General features: G+C 43.1%; 1 protein-coding gene across 2 annotated transcripts in view; it reads left to right on the top strand.

Annotated features, from left to right (window-relative positions):
* Window positions 1-241: 241 nt before the first annotated feature.
* LOC117403612 (dimethylglycine dehydrogenase, mitochondrial-like) overlaps window positions 242-21,644 on the top strand; it is a 31,734-nt gene continuing 10,331 nt past the window's right edge. The window contains exons 1-9 of one of the 2 annotated variants that reach the window (XM_058994959.1): window positions 242-468; window positions 2,114-2,288; window positions 3,690-3,788; window positions 4,247-4,411; window positions 4,502-4,706; window positions 17,258-17,506; window positions 18,228-18,426; window positions 19,431-19,600; window positions 19,973-20,126. In XM_058994959.1, coding sequence (XP_058850942.1) covers window positions 341-468; window positions 2,114-2,288; window positions 3,690-3,788; window positions 4,247-4,411; window positions 4,502-4,706; window positions 17,258-17,506; window positions 18,228-18,426; window positions 19,431-19,600; window positions 19,973-20,126 — 1,544 coding nt within the window. In that variant the 5' untranslated portion in view covers window positions 242-340. The remainder of the gene's footprint in view (window positions 469-2,113; window positions 2,289-3,689; window positions 3,789-4,246; window positions 4,412-4,501; window positions 4,707-17,257; window positions 17,507-18,227; window positions 18,427-19,430; window positions 19,601-19,972; window positions 20,127-21,644) is intronic. The other variant, XM_058995016.1, reaches the window with a different exon arrangement.

Genomic DNA, 21,644 nt, shown 5'->3' with positions numbered 1-21,644 from the left:
ACAATGGTATTTCATATTTTGTTAAATATTCTTTAAATAACTAAGCTGTTTGAATAGGGATCTTTATTTCTATTATAAATGATGTACTTATTATTATTTTATTCAACTTTACTTAAACCCAAAACACACGTTTTATTTGTTTTAATCCGTTATCGTTGGAGCTTGGTGTCTTCACTAATGAATCAAACGAGGCAGTGATTGGTTATTTCTGAACTTGGTTAAATTCGGGGAAGCAGGCGGTGGGAGGGTTCTGTAAACTGTTCGTGAATGAGACAGTCGCAGTTCAGCATGACTATGAGTGTATGTGGAATCGTATGGTGAATTGTTAGGCTTTTTAACCATGTCAAGAGTTTTAAGTGTAGTTAGCTCCCAACTACGAAGAAATGTATATTTTTACCCAAGTCTGTTCCGAGTTCTCCAGCGGTCACTAAGCAGCACAGCACCCGCCAGATATGCAGCCGAGCAAGGGTGAGTGTTTCCCAGCAGTAATACAGTTATGCTAGGTTTCAAATACATTTTAGTCTACACCAATGGTAAACATTTTGGCGTTACCCCTAGGTACAGGGCGTTAAGAGAGTGATTATGTAAATTGCAAAAATACAAGGTGAAATGTTGATAGTTTGTAGAGATTACTGAATATGCACCCATGAATAAATGGGCGATGAATGTTTTGATCCAGAAGCCAGATTTTCTTAATGTATGCTTTTTTAAAAATTTGTACAAGGGTAGACTTACAGTTTATAATTTTTTTCCTATTGTTTTAATGCGCATTTATTGCACTTTATCATGGTTTATGCCTCTCTGTGGTTTTCCTTGCTTGTATTGCCCTGTAAGTTGCCTTGGATAAAGGCATCTGCCAAATAATAATAATAATAATAATAATAATAATAATAATAATAATAATAATAATAATAACTGTGCCTTCACTATGCTTTTAGTATACTTTACTACACTTGCTATGTTTTAGAATTTGGAACACTGCATGCAGTTAAACCTCTTAAGGACAGGATCATCTGAATTTGGTCAAACTTTGCCAGATTTGTTGCGCCTATTAGATAACTATAAATCCCAAATTGTGATATTCTTGCTCCTGTTAGTTTGTCTTTACTGAGCCTTCAAAGTTCAATACTGTCACTGTAAAATTGGAAAATCCACAAGTCTACAGGACCATGTTTTGAAATGATATTTTTTTTCTGCAGAATATCTGTGGTTTTATATTTCTGCAGGTGACAGATTGTTGCAGCAGGCATCACAAAATCATAGCTTCATGCTGCAAGGGGGTACCTGCTGTAATGGCGTTTATATTAAAAAAAACACTTTTTGCTCTCCTCAGTTTCTTTCATGAACTCCCAGACAAATTCATGAAGAGCCTGTTTGAGGTTCATTCAAGGACCAACTCTGTGTCATTCACATAAAAATGGTGTCTCACTTAAACAGTACCAGGTAACAAGATTTCAAAATGTGCTGCGTTTAGGGATTTTCCAGTGCCAGAGTGCAGACCTTGAAACATGAAGGTGCCGCAATTACAAAATAACAGGAGCTACGACCCCATATTCTCAGTATATAGGAGCAACAAACCGGTTTCTTAAAAAAATGGACACGCCAAGAGCACCACACAGCTGCTTGTTTAAAAAAAAAAAATGCACAAAAACAAGCAGAATATTTCCAGGTTTACTTGCACCTCTTCTCTCCCAAACATGCATTGTCTTCCCTTTTTACTTCCATGGCAGGTACAGTATATCAAGTATGCTGCAATATGAATAACTCTCACAATGTGGAGAATATTTCATTTTATCAAATCGAATAGCAGCACAAAATGATACATTTTCAAACCCTTCCCAGTTCTAATTGAATTTTCACACTCGTGGCTGTTTCTGAACATCACGGATATCAGTTGAGTTTTGTATTGCCTTTAGGACCCTATTAACTTGAACAGTTCTTCTGTTTTGTACATAAACTTATTACCAAATAGCCAAATACATATATAGCAAGGGTGGTAATTAATTAGAATGGTTACAACCTTTTTACTGTAAAACAATGCATGCTGGGTTTTCTCACTCCAGGCAAATTGTCTACGTAATCTGTTTCCAATGGAAAGTATTTGTGTCACCAGTGATGCCAATGGCTCTACCCCCCTTGGGATGCGGTGGAAGGACTCTGCTGAGACTGTGATCATTGGGGGAGGATGTGTGGGCGTGAGTCTAGCCTATCACCTGGCCAAGGCTGGCATGAAGGATGTGGTGCTACTGGAGAAGTCCCAGCTCACGGCTGGATCCACCTGGCATGCTGTACGGAATTCACTTTTTGTTTTGTGTTTATCAATGGTGGTATACAATTGTATACTGTATGCAGTAACATATGTAGTACTACTAAAAGAAACATATAATATTTCTAGACATTGAGATTATTATTATTATTTCTTAGCATATACCTAAACTTTTAATTTTAGAAGTCCGTCTTGTAGTATTATTACAATTTGTAAGGAGCTGGCTTGCCTATATGCTGTAAGGACTACAATTAAAAAGATGGCGGCATATTAACAAGTTGGGGTGTAACAATGATATATTGTATCGTAATATCTGTACATTGTGTGTATGGCCGCCATGGTTCTTGTACTCTCCCTCCATGGTTCTTGTATTCTAGCATCATGCTTCTTGTACTCTAGCATCATGGTTTTTGTACTCTACCGTCAAGGTTCTTGTACTGTCCCATCACGGTTCTTGTACTCTCCCATCACGGTTCTTGTACTCTACCACCATGGTTCTTGTACACTAGCATCATGGTTCTTGTACTCTCCCACCATGGTTCTTGTACACTAGCATCATGGTTCTTGTACTCTCCCACCATGGTTCTTGTACTGTCCCATCATGGTTCTTGTACTCTACCTTCATGGTTCTTGTACTCTACCTTCATGGTTCTTGTACTCTACCACCATGGTTCTTGTACTCTCCCGTCATGGTCCTTGTACTCTCCCACCATGGTCCTTGTATTCTCGCACCGTGGTCCTTGTACTCTCCCACCATGGTCCTTGTACTGTCCCATCATGGTTCTTGTACTCTACCACCATGGTTCTTGTAGTCTAGCATCATGGTTCTTGTACTGTCCCATCACGGTTCTTGTACTGTCCCATCACGGTTCTTGTACACTAGCATCACAGTTCTTGTACACTAGCATCATGGTTCTTGTACTGTCCCATCATGGTTCTTGTACGTTAGCATCATGGTTCTTGAATGATAAATATGTCAGTGTTTATGTACCTGAGCCGCTCAGAGCCACACAGTGAAAGAACACACTTAGCAGCATGCTCAGTTCCACTCCTTCTGAGCAGCTCAGAGCTACAGAGCAGATGTTATCTGTGATCTGAGTGTTTAGAGAAATTCCCGTTCTGGGCCTCTCAGTTACTTAACGCACCCACTGTGACTCATGAGTACATGCTCCCCAATCTCATTTCACTTTTAAATACTGATCATTGGGTCTTTTTACACATCATACAAAGTAGCCCATCAGGGCCATGGCTTTGTATTGTAATATGTATTGTATTGTGAACTTAGTGTACCTATTAGTGAGTCAATTTTGCAATAAGAGGACATAGGTGGACAATTCACAAATTGTCGTTGTGTGTCTTCTTTCTAATGCTGTAATTATAGTAGTAGCTGTGTAAAATAAATCCAATTGTCTCTGTTGCTCAGGCTGGTTTAACTGCATATTATCACCCGGGGATTAACCTGAAGAAAATTCACTACTACAGCATGAAACTGTATGAGAAGCTGGAGGAAGAAACAGGACAGGTAATAAGAATGTTTCTGAAACACCAGCTTGTTTCGGTCACAGAGCTATACCTTCTATTGTTGACACTTGGACCGGAAATGTAATTTCATAAATAAATATTGTCCTGTTTTTGCATTTATAACCATGGTCTTCTTTTTAATTTCTGGGTTTATTTTAGAATCAAATGGGATATTTTGAATGATACAGTAGGTTAGCAAAATGTGTTTTTTATTCAAAGTAGATTCATTTTGAATTCTTTCTCAGCATGTTCAAGCGGATTGTGTGTTTTGTTTACTAAAAGCATTCTTTAAAATCTGATTAAAGTACTAAAATGAAACCAGTTACTCTACATTCTTTGTCCTAACTTTTTTTAAATCAAAATAAAGACATTTGTCGATGTTGTTAATAGATGTGAAGACTCTGCTTGTGTCGCTGTCTGAGCTGCCTGGTCATTCATTTCTCATTTGAATCTCTCCAGGCAGTTGGGTTTCACCAGCCGGGCAGTATCCGCATTGCCTCCACCCCAGAGAGAGTGGACGAGCTGAAATACCAGATGAGCCGCGCTCACTGGCACCCCAATCCCCAGTCTCTGATTAGCCCTGAGAAAATACAAGAACTCTTCCCTCTGCTTAACATGGACAAGGTGAGCGTTCGCATTACCGGAGATGCAATCAGGTATGGTAAGGCAGTGAAGATATATTTGAAATGTAAAATACCGCTCTGCATTGCACAGGTCCTGGCAGGGCTCTATAACCCAGGAGATGGCCACATTGATCCCTATTCTCTGACCATGGCGCTGGCAGCTGGAGCTAGGCAGTATGGGGCCAAGCTCTACTTCCCTGCCCCAGTGACGGGACTCACACCCACAGCTGAGGGAAAGTGGGACGTGGAAACTCCACAAGGGACAATAAGAGCAAACCGTATTGTTAATGCTACAGGTTAGTGTTTCATGCAGTTAGTGCAATTATTCCTCATCTCTGAGGTTCTGTTTAGAGAATGTACTTGCATAAACATCCCAGATGCAGTATATGTTTTGTTCAGTGTGTTTGTCAGTAGATAACTGTCACAAAGACGGCCGGAGTGGGTGGTGTCAGACCAGAAGCAGGAAATAAACAGACAGAGAGGTGTGGTTTGGTGAAGCTGAGCGAATGCTTTCGCTCAGCATTTAATAAACAGAACAGAAAATAAAAGGTTGGAACAGGCAAAACACAGGACACGACACTTGAGGCCAAAATAAATAGACGAACAAAACGGACTAGACAGACAAACAAACACGGTGAGCAGATACTCTAACTATTCACTTTTATCATTCACAATTACCTCCGTCTCCAGTCCCATTCTCCACTCACCGAACACCCAACCCTGACTGAATGAAATGTGCATCTATATATACTGTTGTGCTAGGATTCAATTACTAATTAATTATTCACTTGAATCCCAGAACGTGAATTAATTCTGTGCAACCCCGTGCTCACATATTACATTTAACCAGCACGTGAAGTGATTTGTGCCCTCCTCGTGCCTAAATACAAATCTACCTTTTTAAATCACACGTGAAACACAGACCCGTTTATATCCCGTGTACCAATCTATACACCAACATTAACACACGCACGCAACATACAACACATAATAGGCACACAGGGGCGGGGCACATTGCCACATATACCCCCCCCTGTGCAAAGCACACATGGCCTCAACGGCCACCTCCCCCCTTAAAAATCCAGCAGTCCAGGACAAAGTCTCGGGCTGGGAAGGGAGGCTTCAGTGGGCCCATGGCTGGCCATGCTGTCAGCAGACGTGCTGACAGCTCCCAGACTGACTCCTTCAGCCGGGGCAGTCCTGGCAGCGGAAAGGCTGCTTGGGGAATGGTCTCCTGACCTCCCCTCTTCTTCGTAGCCGGCAGCTCCCTCTTCCGGGGCTCCGGCCACAGTACTTCCGGCAGCAAAGAAGCTGCAGTGGGAGCAGGTCTCCGGACCTCCCCCACAATCTCCGGCAGCGAAACTGCTGCTGGGGTTGGTGGTCTCCAGACCTCCACCCCCTTCTTCGTGGCCGACAGCTCCCCTTTCTGGGGCTCCGGCCACCGTACTCCCTGTGGTGGAGGTACGGGAAGCAGAGACAGCTCCTGCTGCTCTGCTCCTTGCGGTGGAGGCAGAGGCCATGGGGCTGATGCTGGCCACTCAGAGGGAGGCTGTGGCGGTGCTGGCTCCCTCTGCTGTGGCGGCTGGGCTGGTGTGCGCCGTGCTCCCTTCAGCAGCATAAATAGAGGCTGCTGGGGGACACCAGCATCCTGCCCTTCTCCCCCCCAGAAAAATTCAGGGGGTTGAGCCTGTAATTCCTCCCCTTCTGGCTCTTGGGACGGCAGCGATGGCTCCTCCCCTTTTAGCTCTCGGGATGGCAGCAGCAGGTGAACCAACAGGCATGCTTCCTCTGCTGGTGTAGATGGGGACAGCAGGCATTGTTCTTCTGCTGGTGGAGGTGGAATCAGCAGGTATTCTCCCTCTGCTGGCAGCTTGGGTCCTAGGGATGTGGAAGCCCCGACTTCCCTCTCTTCGGGCTGTGGACGCACCGACTCCTCCCTTTTGGGCTGTGGACGCACCGACTCCTCCCTTTTGGGCTGTGGACGCACCGACTCCTCCCTTTTGGGCTGTGGACGCACCGGCTCCTCCCTTTTGGGCTGTGGACGCACCGACTCCCCCACTCAGGCGTAGGACGTTCGGGCTCCTCCCACTCAGGCGTAGGACGTTCGGGCTCCTCCCACTCAGGCGTAGGACGTTCGGGCTCCTCCCACTCAGGCGTAGGACGTTCGGGCTCCTCCCACTCAGGCGTAGGACGTTCGGGCTCCTCCCACTCAGGCGTAGGACGTTTGGGCTCCTCCCCCTTGGGCTGTGGACGCTCTGGCTCCTCCCGCTTGGGCTGTGGACGCTCTGGCTCCTCCCGCTTGGGCTGTGGACGCTCTGGCTCCTCCCGCTTGGGCTGTGGACGCTCTGGCTCCTCCCGCTCGGGCTGTGGACGCTCTGGCTCCTCCCGCTCGGGCTGTGGACGCTCTGGCTCCTCCCGCTTGGGCTGTGGAGGCAAAACCAGCAGGCATTCTTCCTCTGCTGGTGGAGACGGGGACAGCAGGCATTCTTCCTCTGCTGGTGGACCTGCTACCAGGGCTGTTGTAGTAATGACCGCCTCCAGGTAGCTGAGGACCAACTCCACACCTTCCTCCCAGGTGCTTACGGTCTGTTCCCTCTCGTAAGCCTCCCATCGTTCCCTATCCATCAACCGCAGGAACCGGACGGCTACTGGTATAGACTGGGCCTCCAGCCCAGCATTTTCCAGGATCCAGTCCCGCACTTTGATGGCGTCTTCTGACATTTTTTTTTTTCCTCTTTTTTTTTTTTTTTTTTTTTTTTAAGCCAAAAATGCGGTTCCTGCTCTGGCCTGAGTCCTGGCGGCGCTGAAGATCCCACTTAGGACACCACGTGTCACAAAGACGGCCGGAGTGGGTGGCGTCAGACCAGAAGTAGGAAATAAACAGACAGAGAGGTGTGGTTTGGTGAAGCTGAGCGAATGCTTTCGCTCAGCATTTAATAAACAGAACAGAAAATAAAAGGTTTGGACAGACAAAACACAGGGCACGGCACTTGAGGCCAAAATAAATAGACGAACAAAACGGACTAGACAGACAAACAAACACGGTGAGCAGATACTCTAACTATTCACTTTTATCATTCACAATTACCTCCGTCTCCAATCCCGTTCTCCACTCACCGAACACCCAACCCCGACTGAATGAAATGTGCATCTATATATACTGTTGTGCTGGGATTCAATTACTAATTAATTATTCACTTGAATCCCAGCACGTGAATTAATTCTGTGCAACCCCGTGCTCACATATTACATTTAACCAGGACGTGAAGTGATTTGTGCCCTTCTCGTGCCTAAATACAAATCTACCTTTTTAAATCACACGTGAAACACAGACCCGTTTATATCCCGTGTACCAATCTATACACCAACATTAACACACGCATGCAACATACAACACATAATATGCACACAGGGGCGGGGCACATTGCCACAATAACTTATTGCAAATTAGCAATAATTTGATTGGTTGAAATGTAAGATAGCAGATGCTTCACCCTGGATTACTCCTGTTCTTGTGTGCAGTGGGTGGGTGCAGTGTGGAGTGGGTGCCATCTGACTGACCCTTGCACGATGAGAACGTTGTACTTTGAACAGAGTCACTTTCTTTGTTGGTGAAGTTTGGTCTGTATCAGTTTAGGCTGGACTTTGTTGCTGACTGTCCCAGGGACTTTTAGTTTGTTGACATAATGTTGTAAGCGCAATTGTTTTTCAGAAAGGAAAAAGACACACAACACAAAGTTACTAAGCAGAATTAAATGATGGGGACATTTCATTTTGGGTCGAGTAAGCAGTCCTGAGTTGCTGTTCGTTTAATTAGGTTTTAGAATTGTAATCGGAGGGTTTCCCTTTCAGAAGAAATTGTGCTAATGACGATTTGGAGTAAATAGCTTTGAGAATCCAGCCCCATCTTTTTTATGCTTCATACTCTTGAGGTGGAGGGGCGTACCATATATATTAATGCACACTCGGCTACTCGTCTTACTCCAACAATTACACACAATAGAACTAACAATATTTTGTAATCAACTAGTCACACATGAAAGCAGTATATTGAATTTCAGCAAGGTTACTTGTTGCATTTTATTCAAACTTTTTGCAGAGAACAACTCAGTTGTTTCACTGATTTATTTTTTTGTCTGAATGCACTGAAATGTATACTGGCTGGTTCCGCAGGTTTCACGAGATTATCCTGTTTCCTTCACGGTAGCGCCCTCCCTACAGCCAGTCAAACATGCTTCAGAATCAGCCAAGATTGAATATGTTCTAGCCACCCGTGTTCTGTTATAACTTGTAAGTAACAGGGAACCAGAAGAACATGTATTCATCCATCACACATTGTTTTGCTGAGACTAAGCTAACGCTAAAGACTTTTGGCATCCTCTTTTGTCTCTTCATTGCTTCCAAGGCATTTTTTGGGTGATTACCTCAGCAGGGACTTCTGCTTTTTGGATTGAGAAGTTTGTTCCGTCTCCAAATTGGTTGTGTTTTTATCTCTTTAGTCCCATATTGCAGCATGTTGTGCAAATGGGGTGCCAATGTTCTAGTGGTTTGGTAACACTTAGTTATAAACCTATTGGATTCTGAAGTGATCTGATCATTACATCAGATATTGAGGTCCTCAAAGCGAGGGTCTTAACCTAGGAGGCCAGTGATTCCGCTTCATGTGTTACTGTATATCTCCTGCTTGTCAGTGTGTTACTAATCCCCGCTTGGTGCTGATTGGCATGCTGGTGGTGTACATTTCAGTTAATGAATTGCGTTTTATGTAAATAAGAGTGAGATTATTGTTGCCTTCTCTTTCGTGCTGTGGTAAATGACACGAGAGATAAGATGATGATAAGCAGTTTGATCCATTGAGAACCCCCCCCCCCCTCCCGCTCATCCAGTGCAGTATTGGCCTTGTAATTAACATGTTACTGCATTGTTACTACACAGCCATCTGTGCAGGTACTGGCTAAAATTTACATTTTTAGACTGATCAGGTCAAGGGGTCAAAAGTTATAGAGAGGTCAAAATATGGTTACTCTGACCCCCCCCCCCCCCCCCCAACGTTAACCAACCGTTTACTCAAATTCAAAAAAGGTATTAAAAAATACATTTGAAAGAAAACAAAAGGAAGTCAAACCTACCAAAGTTTTTGACTTTTACCTTGGGGACGAAACCTCAAAAATAAATATCTCAAAAAAGAAAAGGTCAAGGTCTCAGCTTCATCTGTGCAAAATGTCAGGAAAGTAATATTTTTGGTTTGATTTGAAAGAATCAAAACCTAACCTGCGCCCCCCCCCCCCCTTCTAAGAAACCTGAATAATCTTCAGAGAAGAAACATTTCATTTGAATCAGATAACCTGAGTAAATGAATAACACATCATCAGTGGGAATAAAATAACAGCTCCCACAGGTCAGCACAAACTGTTTTGGAATAAAAGGTTGGTTAACGTTAAGGGAGGGGAGCCCAGTAACCACATTTTGACCCCTTTACCTGATCAGTCTAGAAATGTAAATTTGAGCTTGTTTGCCTGAAACAACCCCAAGAACCATGTCTGGTGTGAACCGGAGATTGTGTGATTTGTCACGAAATGACCTAATACCAGATGCAGTGTGTCTTCTGAAGCCTGGCTAATAATGCATGCCATGTCTACCATGTCTACCATCTCAATCCCTTTAATCCTCCTGCATGTAACCAGTGTATGTGGTTACCATTACCTTTATTATTATTATTATTCGCCTGGCTGCCTGATATTTCGTTTTTCATAAGCTGTTGTTTTTCTGATGAATGTTCAAGTGCAGAGGATCAGGCAGCTTGCCATTGATAGTTGTGCAATGTGTCTGTGCTCCACAGCATCGTTGTGCAGAAAACGAAGGCTGACGTACTTAAAAAAAAAAAAAAAAAAAAAAAAAAAAAATGACCCTGTCTCAGTAATTCAGTTATTTTAGATTATTCTACCATTTGTTCATTTACAGAGCAAGGATGTTTGTTTTATAAATTAAAAACTGGAACAGAGTTGGTTCAAATTCAACTCAAGGTCGCTGCAGAAGTCATCAAAAGTCCTATTGATCTGATGGCTGTTGCAGAGGATCTAAGGTTAGTAAGTATCTTAGGAGAGTGAATGATTTCTGTATTTACAGGACTCTGATTGCAAGACTAGTATACGAGGATACAGTGCTATCCTTAGGCATTCTGAGTATCACTGGCACTCGTTATGGAAGAAGTCGACTTCAAAGGAAATATTTCAAAAGGATATATCCTACTACTCAAATACAATGCAAAGCCCCATAAACATTCTGAATTATACAGTTTGTATAAAAAAAAAAAACTTGCATTGTTGAAATAAATAATGTTTTAGTATGTAAAACATTATATAGTATGTTAGTATGTTTCTCATTTGTCAAATAAATAATTAAACAATACATATACCATATACATGCTATTCCCATGTTATGCATAGTAATGTTTGTTTTTTTTACCATGTTAACCAAGTTTTCTTTCCATACTTATCTGACATTAACCTTGCTTGCCTTTGCTTTACTGTGCTTTCACTATGATTTACTTCACTTGCTATTTACTTTATTGACGTATTTCGCTTTAACAAAACAATATTGCATGCAGGAGTGAAATGGATTGGTAATAAATAAACCTTGTGCTGCTTTGTAAAACATTAAATCGAAGGAGTTTTTGTCATGCACTTAGTTACTCATCAGTACACTGAGATACAGGTAGCTCATTATTTTTGTGTTGGAAATCAATTTTTGACCTAATTCTAATAAGAGCCAATCCTGGTCTGCCACAATATCCATTTCAGCCAACCTGGGGCCATGGTTTCAATCCCGCCTCTCTGCTCACAGTTAACGTGTGCTTTTGCAGCCAGATCTTACTGTACAAAGCTGTACGTTTCTGCTTCTCCTGATCATCCAATCCCTCAACAACAAGGCTCCCAAGAACCTTCTAGGTCACATAGTCCTCGGTTTGCTTGACAAATGAAACACAGAGTTAATGGTTGTGCTGCTTTCCTAGCAAAGTCTATATAGACATTTCTATTATAATTTTGTATCACAGATCAGTTTCCATTGCCGCCACTGCCATGTTAAACAGTGACATAAGATCTAATATTATTGGGTCCGGTGATAGAAGCTCCTTGCATTGTGATTGGATGCACTGATGAGTCACACCCAATCAGAGGGCTAAACTCTATTAGGAAAGGTTCCTGCTGTTGTGGAAGTAGAGCATGGTGAGGTACTGTTGTGTTGTGCTTCTGACACCTGTGCTGTGTTACGGACTGTATTTCCATGTTTGGTGATGTGTAAAAGTCTCAGCAGACTTTGGAATGGGAGGTTTCAGGAGGGCATCGCCCTTCTCCACAGTTTCTTTCCTGAACCAGTTTTTGCTAGAATTCCCAGACAGATTCATGAAGAGCCTATTTGAGCTTCATTCACATTAAAATGACATCTCACTTGGAGCCGCACCAGGTAACAAGATTTCAAAATGTGCTGCATTTAGGGATTTTTCAATGCCAGAGTGCAGACCTTGAAACGTGAAGGTGCCCTGTAAACAAAATAATAGGATCTATGATCCAATATTATCAGTATATAGGAGCAACAAAACAGTTTCTTAAAGAAAAAAGGGCTTCCCAGGAGCTTGGCACATTTTTTCTTTTTTTCATTAACAAACAATATTCTTTAGCTGTCATATTGACTAAAGCACTAGCCATGGTATGTGCACTCTCTTTAGCTATAGGTCTGAACCCACCCCATCCTCCTTCATTGAAAAGGGTCAGGGGTCAGTGAAGTATCTATATTTACCAAAGATAGACAAGTTCAGAGGCAACATCCCAGTGGGAGGTCCATTAACCAAGTTCAAACAATGGATCCCTGACTGGACTAGTTGTTTGATCCCTTATTGCCAATTGCTTTTATATGATACAGAGACATTGCTGTGGTTAAAGCTAGGTTTGCAATAACAGCTTAAAACACCAGCAACATTTATGTAGCCAGTGATTGACAAAATACAACACATATGCACTGCTGTGTGCTTCAGACTGTTTAGATGCAGGGTTCACATTACACATATTCTCACCAAGAAGAGCTGCTTGTTTCTGTGGTGTAAGATGACCCAGAGGAACTTGCTTGCTATTTCACTGGGTCAGCAGGCACTGGGTTCAGAAGAAAGCAAGGCTGCAGCTGTCACCTTCACAGGACGGGAGTGGAGAGTAAGCAGATAAGAACATAAGAACATAAGAAGGTTTACAAACGAGAGGAGGCCATTCTTGCTCGTTTGGTTGTTAGTAGCTTATTGATCCCAGAATCTCATCAAGCAGCTTCTTGAAGGATCCCAGGGTGTCGGCTTCAACAACATTACTGGGGTTGGTTCCAGACCCGACTAAAATGTACCGTATATCACCTGCAGTCCTATATTACAGATTCTGCTTTTTAGGTGGTTTCTGTTTGTGTGAAAGGTCCACCGAGCCCATACATTGCTCAGCATGGGTTCAGTACGATGCCAAAGGCTGTGCTGCTTTGTGTTGTGGTTTAAGGACTGCAATAAATAACAGGATACTTCTTGGTAAAAATAGTGTAATCAGTGCTGTTTTGAGTACAAGACTTGTTTGCAACAGGGAGTTACTCCAGAAACATTTTGGCATTTTATTTTGTAAGTGTCTACTGCTAGTAGTGCTCCATATGAGATAATATAGGACTGCAGGTGATATACTGTACATTTTGAAGTAGTCCCTGGATACAGTTCCAGCAGCAGGTTTCTATTATTGGCAGTCAGAGGATTTGTACACTAGCGGTATGCAAAAAACTGTTCATTGGCTCTGAGAAGGCAGTATTAGTAGTGCTTTTTTTTTTTTTACTAGCTCAAAGAGATTCAAGTTTAAGTGAATGGAGATATTGCCTACAGCTAAAGTAAGTGTAAGCATTGATAAGTGGGCACTGCCAAAGTTATAAATGAATGAAAGGAGTGCAGCCCATATAAGGGGAGCTGTAGAATAAATCTGTTGGGGAGAGGGAAGACTAAGTTAGGCTGCTCATACATTTTATTTTTGTCTTGGCTGCTCGATGTCAACATGTTCACAAGCCTTCCCAGGATCAAGTTGCACGCTGCAGTCTCAGAATAACAGCTGTTTCCAGCTGTGCCCTCGTCTTCACCAGAGCGTTATCAGTAAAGCACTAACATAACTGGCACTTTGTAAGGAAAGAGTTCATGAAAAGAATATAAGGACAGAACTATGATTGAGATGCAGCTGTGTTGCTGCTATGTGGGCACTTTATGCTGCTATCAGGGAAAGAATGTTTTATTGCCTGGGAAAGGGGCTATAAAATGAACAGAACTGACCTGGTGCAAGTAAGAGTGGTCTGGGCAAAGTGTTGCTGACGGACAGAGAGAAGCAAGCAGCTTGCTTTGCCTGAGTCCTCTCCTGATGACTGCCCACCCCATGCCCGTGCTTCTTCCAGAGGATTAGGTCATTGATCACTGCTTCATTTCTGTTCATAACTAGGTGCAGCATTGCTGTGTCTAATGATAATGTTAAAGCGATATGTGTGTAACTTTTGATTATTGGAATCAATAAAAGGAAACCTATAACTTCATGTACTTCAATCCTTGTTGTTGGCGCTCCTTCACACCCGTAAATCATTTAGTTTCCTTACAACGTGTTGTTTGAAACACATATTCTCCTTATTTGTTTTTAACCAGGTTAATCTTTATGTATGTTAAGGAGCTTGCCCTTTAAGCCTCTTGAATAACAACTTCTGCCCTCGTGAATGTTAATATGTTACAATGTTGACATTCTAAGAGTGGGATGGAGTACACACTCAGCAGACTTAGTGGAGCTATATCAAGTTTCCTTTGCTACAAGGCTCAAGACAAATTGTTTTAATTATAAAATGATAGTTAACAACAAATGGTAAATAATAATCATTTAGAAATTACCCCTCCCCAGCCTGCGAACCTCCACATTCTCATTGCTGGATCCATCCAGCCTTGAGACTCCAAGTGAGTTTCTTGTATCACTTGGTGTCAATGGCAATGTTGTTTTTGTGATGAATGGAGTCTTCCAATGAAACAAATGTTAAGAAGACTAATGAACTGCAGCCAGTATGGTCCAGACCCCCATTCTTAGCTGTAGTGATTCTTCATGGGACAGGCAAGTGAGTAGAGTGAGACGAAGGTAAAGAATGGGGGATGTACCAGAAACCCTTACAATGTTCAAAATGGGCAATACAGACCCAGAGCAGGGTTCCTCTGTAAACATGGGCTGAAACACTTTCAGCAGCTAGGTCATGGTCCTGGTGCTCACTCAATCCCAAGCTGATCTGGAATTCAGACAATGTCAACAGAGGGGAAAGACTCAAAACTGTGTTTCATTCCCAGTCTACAACCTGGTGTCATCATGTGTTGGCAAGAGTGGTGAAAAGCGTAACTCAATATGGAGCGAACTTCATATCCAGCTTGGCAGAAATAGCAACATGGCCAACAGCTGTGACAAATGGTCACCGTTTCACCAACCAGAACTGGTCTCTACAGGTTGTTACCAGTGTTTTAAAAGCAAACAGCAGGAGTTATCTGACTCAAGGGCTTTCACAACTAAACATGTTTACTGTCTGGGCCAGTAGCCAGCATGCCTGATACTAGCGAGTGCATAGAGACGTGTGAATGCAGAACATGGGAGCGGAGGTCCTCCTGAGCTGCATATAGGAGAGCGGGGGCCTGGTTGGGGTGGCAGTGTGCGGTCAGTTCCTGACCTGTGTGTATCGTGAACAAAAGTGTCTGTTCATTTTACACACCCACCCCTCGTTCTTTCCTCCACAGCTGTAATCTTTTACAATATGTTAAACAAGACGTTTGTAGAGTTACAGCTATGGGACGAGTCATTGGTAGAATTATACCACAGTAATAACAGGTATTAAGTTCATATTTGTGACATTCCAATGTTGGGAATGAATACATATTGTTCTAAATCACTGACCTCTGAATCAGGACCAAATGACCATGCTAGCAATGCTGTGGCTTGCTGATGGTTCTTCAAGGGCTTTAGCAGGTTTATAATGGTGCCCCAATGGTATATGTTTCACTATTTCTGTAAGGTCAGACTCACTTTAAATCTAGAAGTCCTTGTTGATGTCTCATTGCTCTCTCTCTCTCTCTCTCTCTCTCTCTCTCTCTCTCTCTCTCTCTCTCTGTTTGTTAGGGTTTTGGAAGTCCTTGTTGATGTCTCATTGCTCGCTCTCTCTCTCTGTGTTAGGGTTTTGGAAGTCCTTGTTGATGTCTCATTGCTCTCTCTCTCTCTCTCTCTCTGTGTTAGGGTTTTGGATGTCCTTGTTGATGTCTCATTGCTCTCTCTCTCTCTCTCTCTCTCTCTCTCTCTGTGTTAGGGTTTTGGAAGTCCTTGTTGATGTCTCATTGCTCTCTCTCTCTCTCTCTCTCTCTCTCTCTCTCTGTGTTAGGGTTTTGGAAGTCCTTGTTGATGTCTCATTGCTCGCTCTCTCTCTCTGTGTTAGGGTTTTGGAAGTCCTTGTTGATGTCTCATTGCTCTCTCTCTCTCTCTCTCTGTGTTAGGGTTTTGGAAGTCCTTGTTGATGTCTCATTGCTCTCTCTCTCTCTCTGTGTTAGGGTTTTGGAAGTCCTTGTTGATGCCTCATTGCTCTCTCTCTCTCTCTCTCTCTCTCTCTCTGTGTTAGGGTTTTGGAAGTCCTTGTTGATGTCTCATTGCTCTCTCTCTCTCTCTCTCTCTCTCTCTCTCTGTGTTAGGGTTTTGGAAGTCCTTGTTGATGTCTCATTGCTCGCTCTCTCTCTCTCTGTGTTAGGGTTTTGGAAGTCCTTGTTGATGTCTCATTGCTCTCTCTCTCTCTCTCTCTCTCTCTCTCTCTCTCTGTGTTAGGGTTTTGGAAGTCCTTGTTGATGTCTCATTGCTCTCTCTCTCTCTCTGTGTTAGGGTTTTGGAAGTCCTTGTTGATGCCTCATTGCTCTCTCTCTCTCTCTGTTAGGGTTTTGGAAGTCCTTGTTGATGTCTCATTGCTCTCTCTCTGTGTTAGGGTTTTGGAAGTCCTTGTTGATGTATCATTGCTCTCTCTCTCTCTGTTAGGGTTTTGGAAGTCCTTGTTGATGTCTCATTGCTCTCTCTGTGTTAGGGTTTTGGAAGTCCTTGTTGATGTCTCATTGCTCTCTCTCTCTCTCTGTGTTAGGGTTTTGGAAGTCCTTGTTGATGCCTCATTGCTATCTCTCTCTCTGTGTTAGGGTTTTGGAAGTCCTTGTTGATGTCTCATTGCTCTCTCTGTGTTAGGGTTTTGGAAGTCCTTGTTGATGTCTCATTGCTCTCTCTGTGTTAGGGTTTTGGAAGTCCTTGTTGATGTATCATTGCTCGCTCTCTCTGTGTTAGGGTTTTGGAAGTCCTTGTTGATGTATCATTGCTCGCTCTCTCTGTGTTAGGGTTTTGGAAGTCCTTGTTGATGTATCATTGCTCTCTCTCTCTGTGTTAGGGTTTTGGAAGTCCTTGTTGATGTATCATTGCTCACTCTCTCTGTGTTAGGGTTTTGGAAGTCCTTGTTGATGTATCATTGCTCTCTCTCTCTGTGTTAGGGTTTTGGAAGTCCTTGTTGATGTCTCATTGCTCTCTCTCTCTCTCTGTGTTATGGTTTTGGAAGTCCTTGTTGATGTCTCATTGCTCGCTCTCTCTCTCTCTCTCTCTCTCTCTCTCTCTCTCTCTGTCTCTGTGTTAGGGTTTTGGAAGTCCTTGTTGATGTCTCATTGCTCTCTCTCTCTCTCTGTTAGGGTTTTGGAAGTCCTTGTTGATGTCTCATTGCTCTCTCTCTCTCTCTCTCTCTCTCTCTCTCTCTCTCTCTCTGTGTTTAGGGTTTTGGGCTCGTGAAGTGGGGAAGCTGGTTGGGTTTCAGCATCCTGTCATTCCCGTACATCACCAGTATGTCGTCACGGCGTCCGTCCCTGAGGTGAAGGCTCTGAAGACGGAGCTGCCAGTGATTCGGGACCTGGAGGGATCGTACTACCTGCGGCAGGAGCGAGACGGCCTGCTCTTCGGACCTTATGAGAGGCAGGAGAAAATGAAGCTGCAGGAATCCTGGGTAACAGACGGCGTCCCGCCAGGTATGCATGTAAACTGCTTCAAGATGCATCTAATGACATTACCGTTATTTGTAGGTAATGTTATTATTATTATTATTATTTATTTCTTAGCAGACGCCCTTATCCAGGGCGACTTACAATTGTTACAAGATATCACATTATACATTATTTCACATACAATTACCCATTTATACAGTTGGGTTTTTACTGGAGCAATCTAGGTAAAGTACCTTGCTCAAGGGTACAACAGCAGTGTCCCCCCACCAGGGATTGAACCCACAACCCTGCGGTCAAGAGTCCAGAGCCCTAACCACTACTCCACACTGCTGCCCTGAAATGTTGAAACAATTCCTTATTCAGACGAGAATTTACAAATACAAACGTAGCTATTATGCCAGTGACATAAAAACTGGATTAACCCTTTAAGGTACATACAATGGACATATGTGTCCCACAAATAAAAATTATACTAACTGTCTTATTTTTGCAATGAGGTGCACGAAACAGAGTTTAAAATGCACTGACAGGTTGGATCTGGTCATCCAAATTGTTAGTTTCCGCCTCGTGATAGTTGAGTCACTCTGAAATGTATTTTAAGAAGAAACCGTTTGCTCAAGCCACTCAATTCCTTGTGTTACCTTAGGGGTTAATACATCAGTATCAATACAGAGGTGCACAGCACAGTACTGGTGCATCCCAGAGCTTGCTGTACAGACTGACAATGTGCTGGTTGTTCTTGCAGGCTTTGGGAAAGAGCTGTTTGAGTCCGATTTGGACAGAATCATGGACCATGTAGAAGCTGCTATGGAGATGGTCCCTGTGCTGAAGGATGCTGACATCATTAATGTGGTGTCAGGCCCAATTACCTACACCCCTGACCTGCTTCCCATGGTGGGGCCACACCAAGGGGTGAGGAATTACTGGGTGGCTATAGGCTTTGGGTAAGTGGCGTCTTGAGAGAAAAGGAATCAATTGAAATACTGTTGTGACTCGGTCAGTTCCGGCCAATGGGTGGGGGGGGGGGACACCGGGCTTTCCAACTGAGAGGAAAATGAATACCATGGAATCTAGGCTCAGGACAAGTTGTATTTAATAAAGGTCTGTTGATAAAAAAAAACTCACAGTAAAGGGGGATTTTGTTATAGAGCTACATAAGCAGTGGGCACTTTGAAAAACAAACAAGAAGCAAGAAGATTGATTTTATTCTATTTTATTTTATTGCACATCTATTGCATTATTGGGATTGACATAGATCTTTCTTACCTTCTTCAATAAGTAGGACAGACTTCAGAGTGAAAGGTATACAAAGCACTACGTAGGAAGGACAGTTTGTGTATCTGTTGTAGACAAGTCCTTACTTCAGCATTAAGACCGAATGAACAACCATTCCTCTGACAGCCTGTGTAGTTAACAGATCAGAATCAACACAACCATTGCTGACAGCCTAATTACTATATAAACCTCAGTGATCGCCTTTGCCCATCCGAGTCCAAGTAGATTGGTTATTACCCTATGGTAGATGTGTTGGTGTGTGATGATTGCTGCTGTATTTCACAGAGCCTAGCTGCGCTGTTCACAGCTAGCCATGCTCTTTGACAACACTAACCTGGTAGATCTACAGTAACTGAAGCTATGAACTCAGATACAAAACAAAGCCCACCTTTCAGAATAGCAATACTGTCCTCCACAGCGAGCCCTGTATGCAGGATAGTTGAGCATTGTGACAGGTTAGTTCTCCTGAACATCACTTCAGAATGTTCTTTCTCTGTCCGCTATCTTCAGGAGCTTCTTATAGAAGTCGTATAAGTTTGCCTTGCCTGGTTTAGCCAAAGACTGTTTCAGTTGTTTATTGTAAGGGCTTTGACATGCCATTCCAGTTGAAACTCTCTTACACTCCCAGTGGAACCCTTGGTGGGGAGTGACTTCGGTCTGACTGTGATTTTAGGTACGGTATCATCCATGCGGGTGGCGTGGGGAAGTTCCTGAGTGACTGGATCATGAATGGAGAACCTTCCTATGACCTCATAGAGCTTGATCCCAATCGCTATGGAAAATGGACCTCCACAGCATTCACTGCTGCCAAAGCCAGAGAATCCTATGGGTTTAACAACATCGGTGAGCTAATCCTTGCATACAGTCTGTTGCCCCAGCTGAGAACTGTGCTACACATACTGTAAAAGGAACAGCTTAGTGGAAGCATTGGCACCCCTACATTGGCATGTAGTATTCGTTTCTGGCATAACACAGTAAACACAAACTTTACATATATCTGTGGGATACAGCAGTTTGGCATATGATTTTCAGTCTTCATTGTGGGGGTCATTTATAATCTTGGTACTGGGTTGCACCCCTGTGTAACTATACTCCATCATTTTTTTTTTTTTTTTTTTTTTTTTTTTTTTTTTACTTATGACAAGTCACTGTACAGTTTAAAGCAATAATTACTGATGGCATTGACGACCTGTTAAATATCTTTCTTCTCACTAGTTGGGTTTCCTAAGGAGGAGCGGTTTGCAGGCAGACCAACAGAGCGAGTGAGTGGGATTTATGAAACTCTGAAGTCCAAAGCATCCATGGGATTCCATGCTGGATGGGAGCAGCCCCACTGGTTTTATAAACCCGGAGATGATGTCGGTTACAAGTAAGTGCTTTTTGTTTCTCATAGGAATTATGTTCCAATAACCTACCAGAAAAGATCCACTCACGTAACTTATATCAGTGTTCCAAAAGATTGTGATGGATTGCTTTATAGACAAATCGGCATAGGCACTGAAAGACAGGCCACGCTCTTTACCTGGTGCACAGTTAGTTCACATGCAGACTGTGCTGGGATTCAAGTGAATGATTGATTAGCAAGCGAGTCCCAGCACAGCTGCATAAGAGTCCGTTTTCACGCACACAGGGTTGGTGTGTTGAGGTGGAACGAGAGTCGGGAGGTAGAGAGAAAATATATAAATAATAACTTGCAGTTGCTATTCGAGCTGGAATTATACCAGCTCGATACTTGTGTGTTCTATGTCTGTTTTGGCCATTGTGCCGTTTTGTTTTGGATCAGTGTTTTGTTCTGTTTAAATCATTTTATTTTGTTATTAAACTCAAATACCACTCTGTGTTCTACACTTCCTGGCCTGATGAGCTGTCTGACTTCATGCTGCTGGTTGTTCCAGTTCCATGCTCTTTATGGAGAAAAGTAGTAGCGTGCAGCAAAGATCCTGTGTCTTATCCCTTTCTGTCCTTTATGAAGTGTACTTGCACTGACCCTGACTGACTTCATTTTAATGCTGCTTCCTTTTCTCAGAGAGATACTATGAAAGGTGGTGGGTTCCTTTTTTAAGAAACTATATTCTGGGATTAGAATTATAGAGCCCTATTCACAAAACTTTAAGGACCGTGTGGCGGAGTGTCCCGCCCCTATTTATTATTATTTGTATTTTTGGTTGCGGCGCGGGTAAAAGCGCCGCGTCTTTTGTTATTATATTTAAAAACCCCGTGAGGATGCATGGCTGATCAGCTACTGATTATTTAACTAGCTGACAGTCATGCATCCTTACCAAACGCGTGCAGACTCTGGCCGGGGGATAATAAGATAATTACCAACTAGTTAAATCCCTCGGCCAGAGTATATAAACGAGCAGCACTCTGCACTCGGGGTTGAGAGTGTAGAGGAGAGTACGGGAGAGCGGAGAGAGAAAATAACATTTAAAAAACAATTGCTAAAACGTGCTGGATTAGCCAGCACGACACTTACTTGTTTGTTTGTTTATTCGTTTGGCCCTCGCGCCTTTTTGTTTTGTGTTTTTGTTTAAATCTTTTGTTTTGTTTATTAAATACGCTGAGTGCACTAACACTCAGCTTCAACCGCCCATCCACTGTTTGGTTTGAGTTACTTCCTGGTCCGTGACGTCATCCACATCACCACTGCGAGCCAGACTGTCACATATGGTGTCCTGCGTGGGACAAACAACGCCTCCAACAGCCGGACCAGGATTGAAAAGTGCGTTTTTTTTGTTTGTTCGTTTTTTTTTTCAAATTAAAAATGGGGAAAAGTAGCCGGAGGAGAAAGCAGCAGCAGCAGCAACAACAGCAGCAGGAGGCGCAGCAACATCAGCCTTACCTTGCCACACTGGATATCTGCCTCACCTGCCTGAAGGGTGAGGAG

Source organism: Acipenser ruthenus, chromosome 1, assembly GCF_902713425.1.
Source record: "Acipenser ruthenus chromosome 1, fAciRut3.2 maternal haplotype, whole genome shotgun sequence".
NCBI lineage: Eukaryota > Metazoa > Chordata > Actinopteri > Acipenseriformes > Acipenseridae > Acipenser > Acipenser ruthenus.
This window is presented reverse-complemented; position numbering and strand designations above follow the sequence as displayed.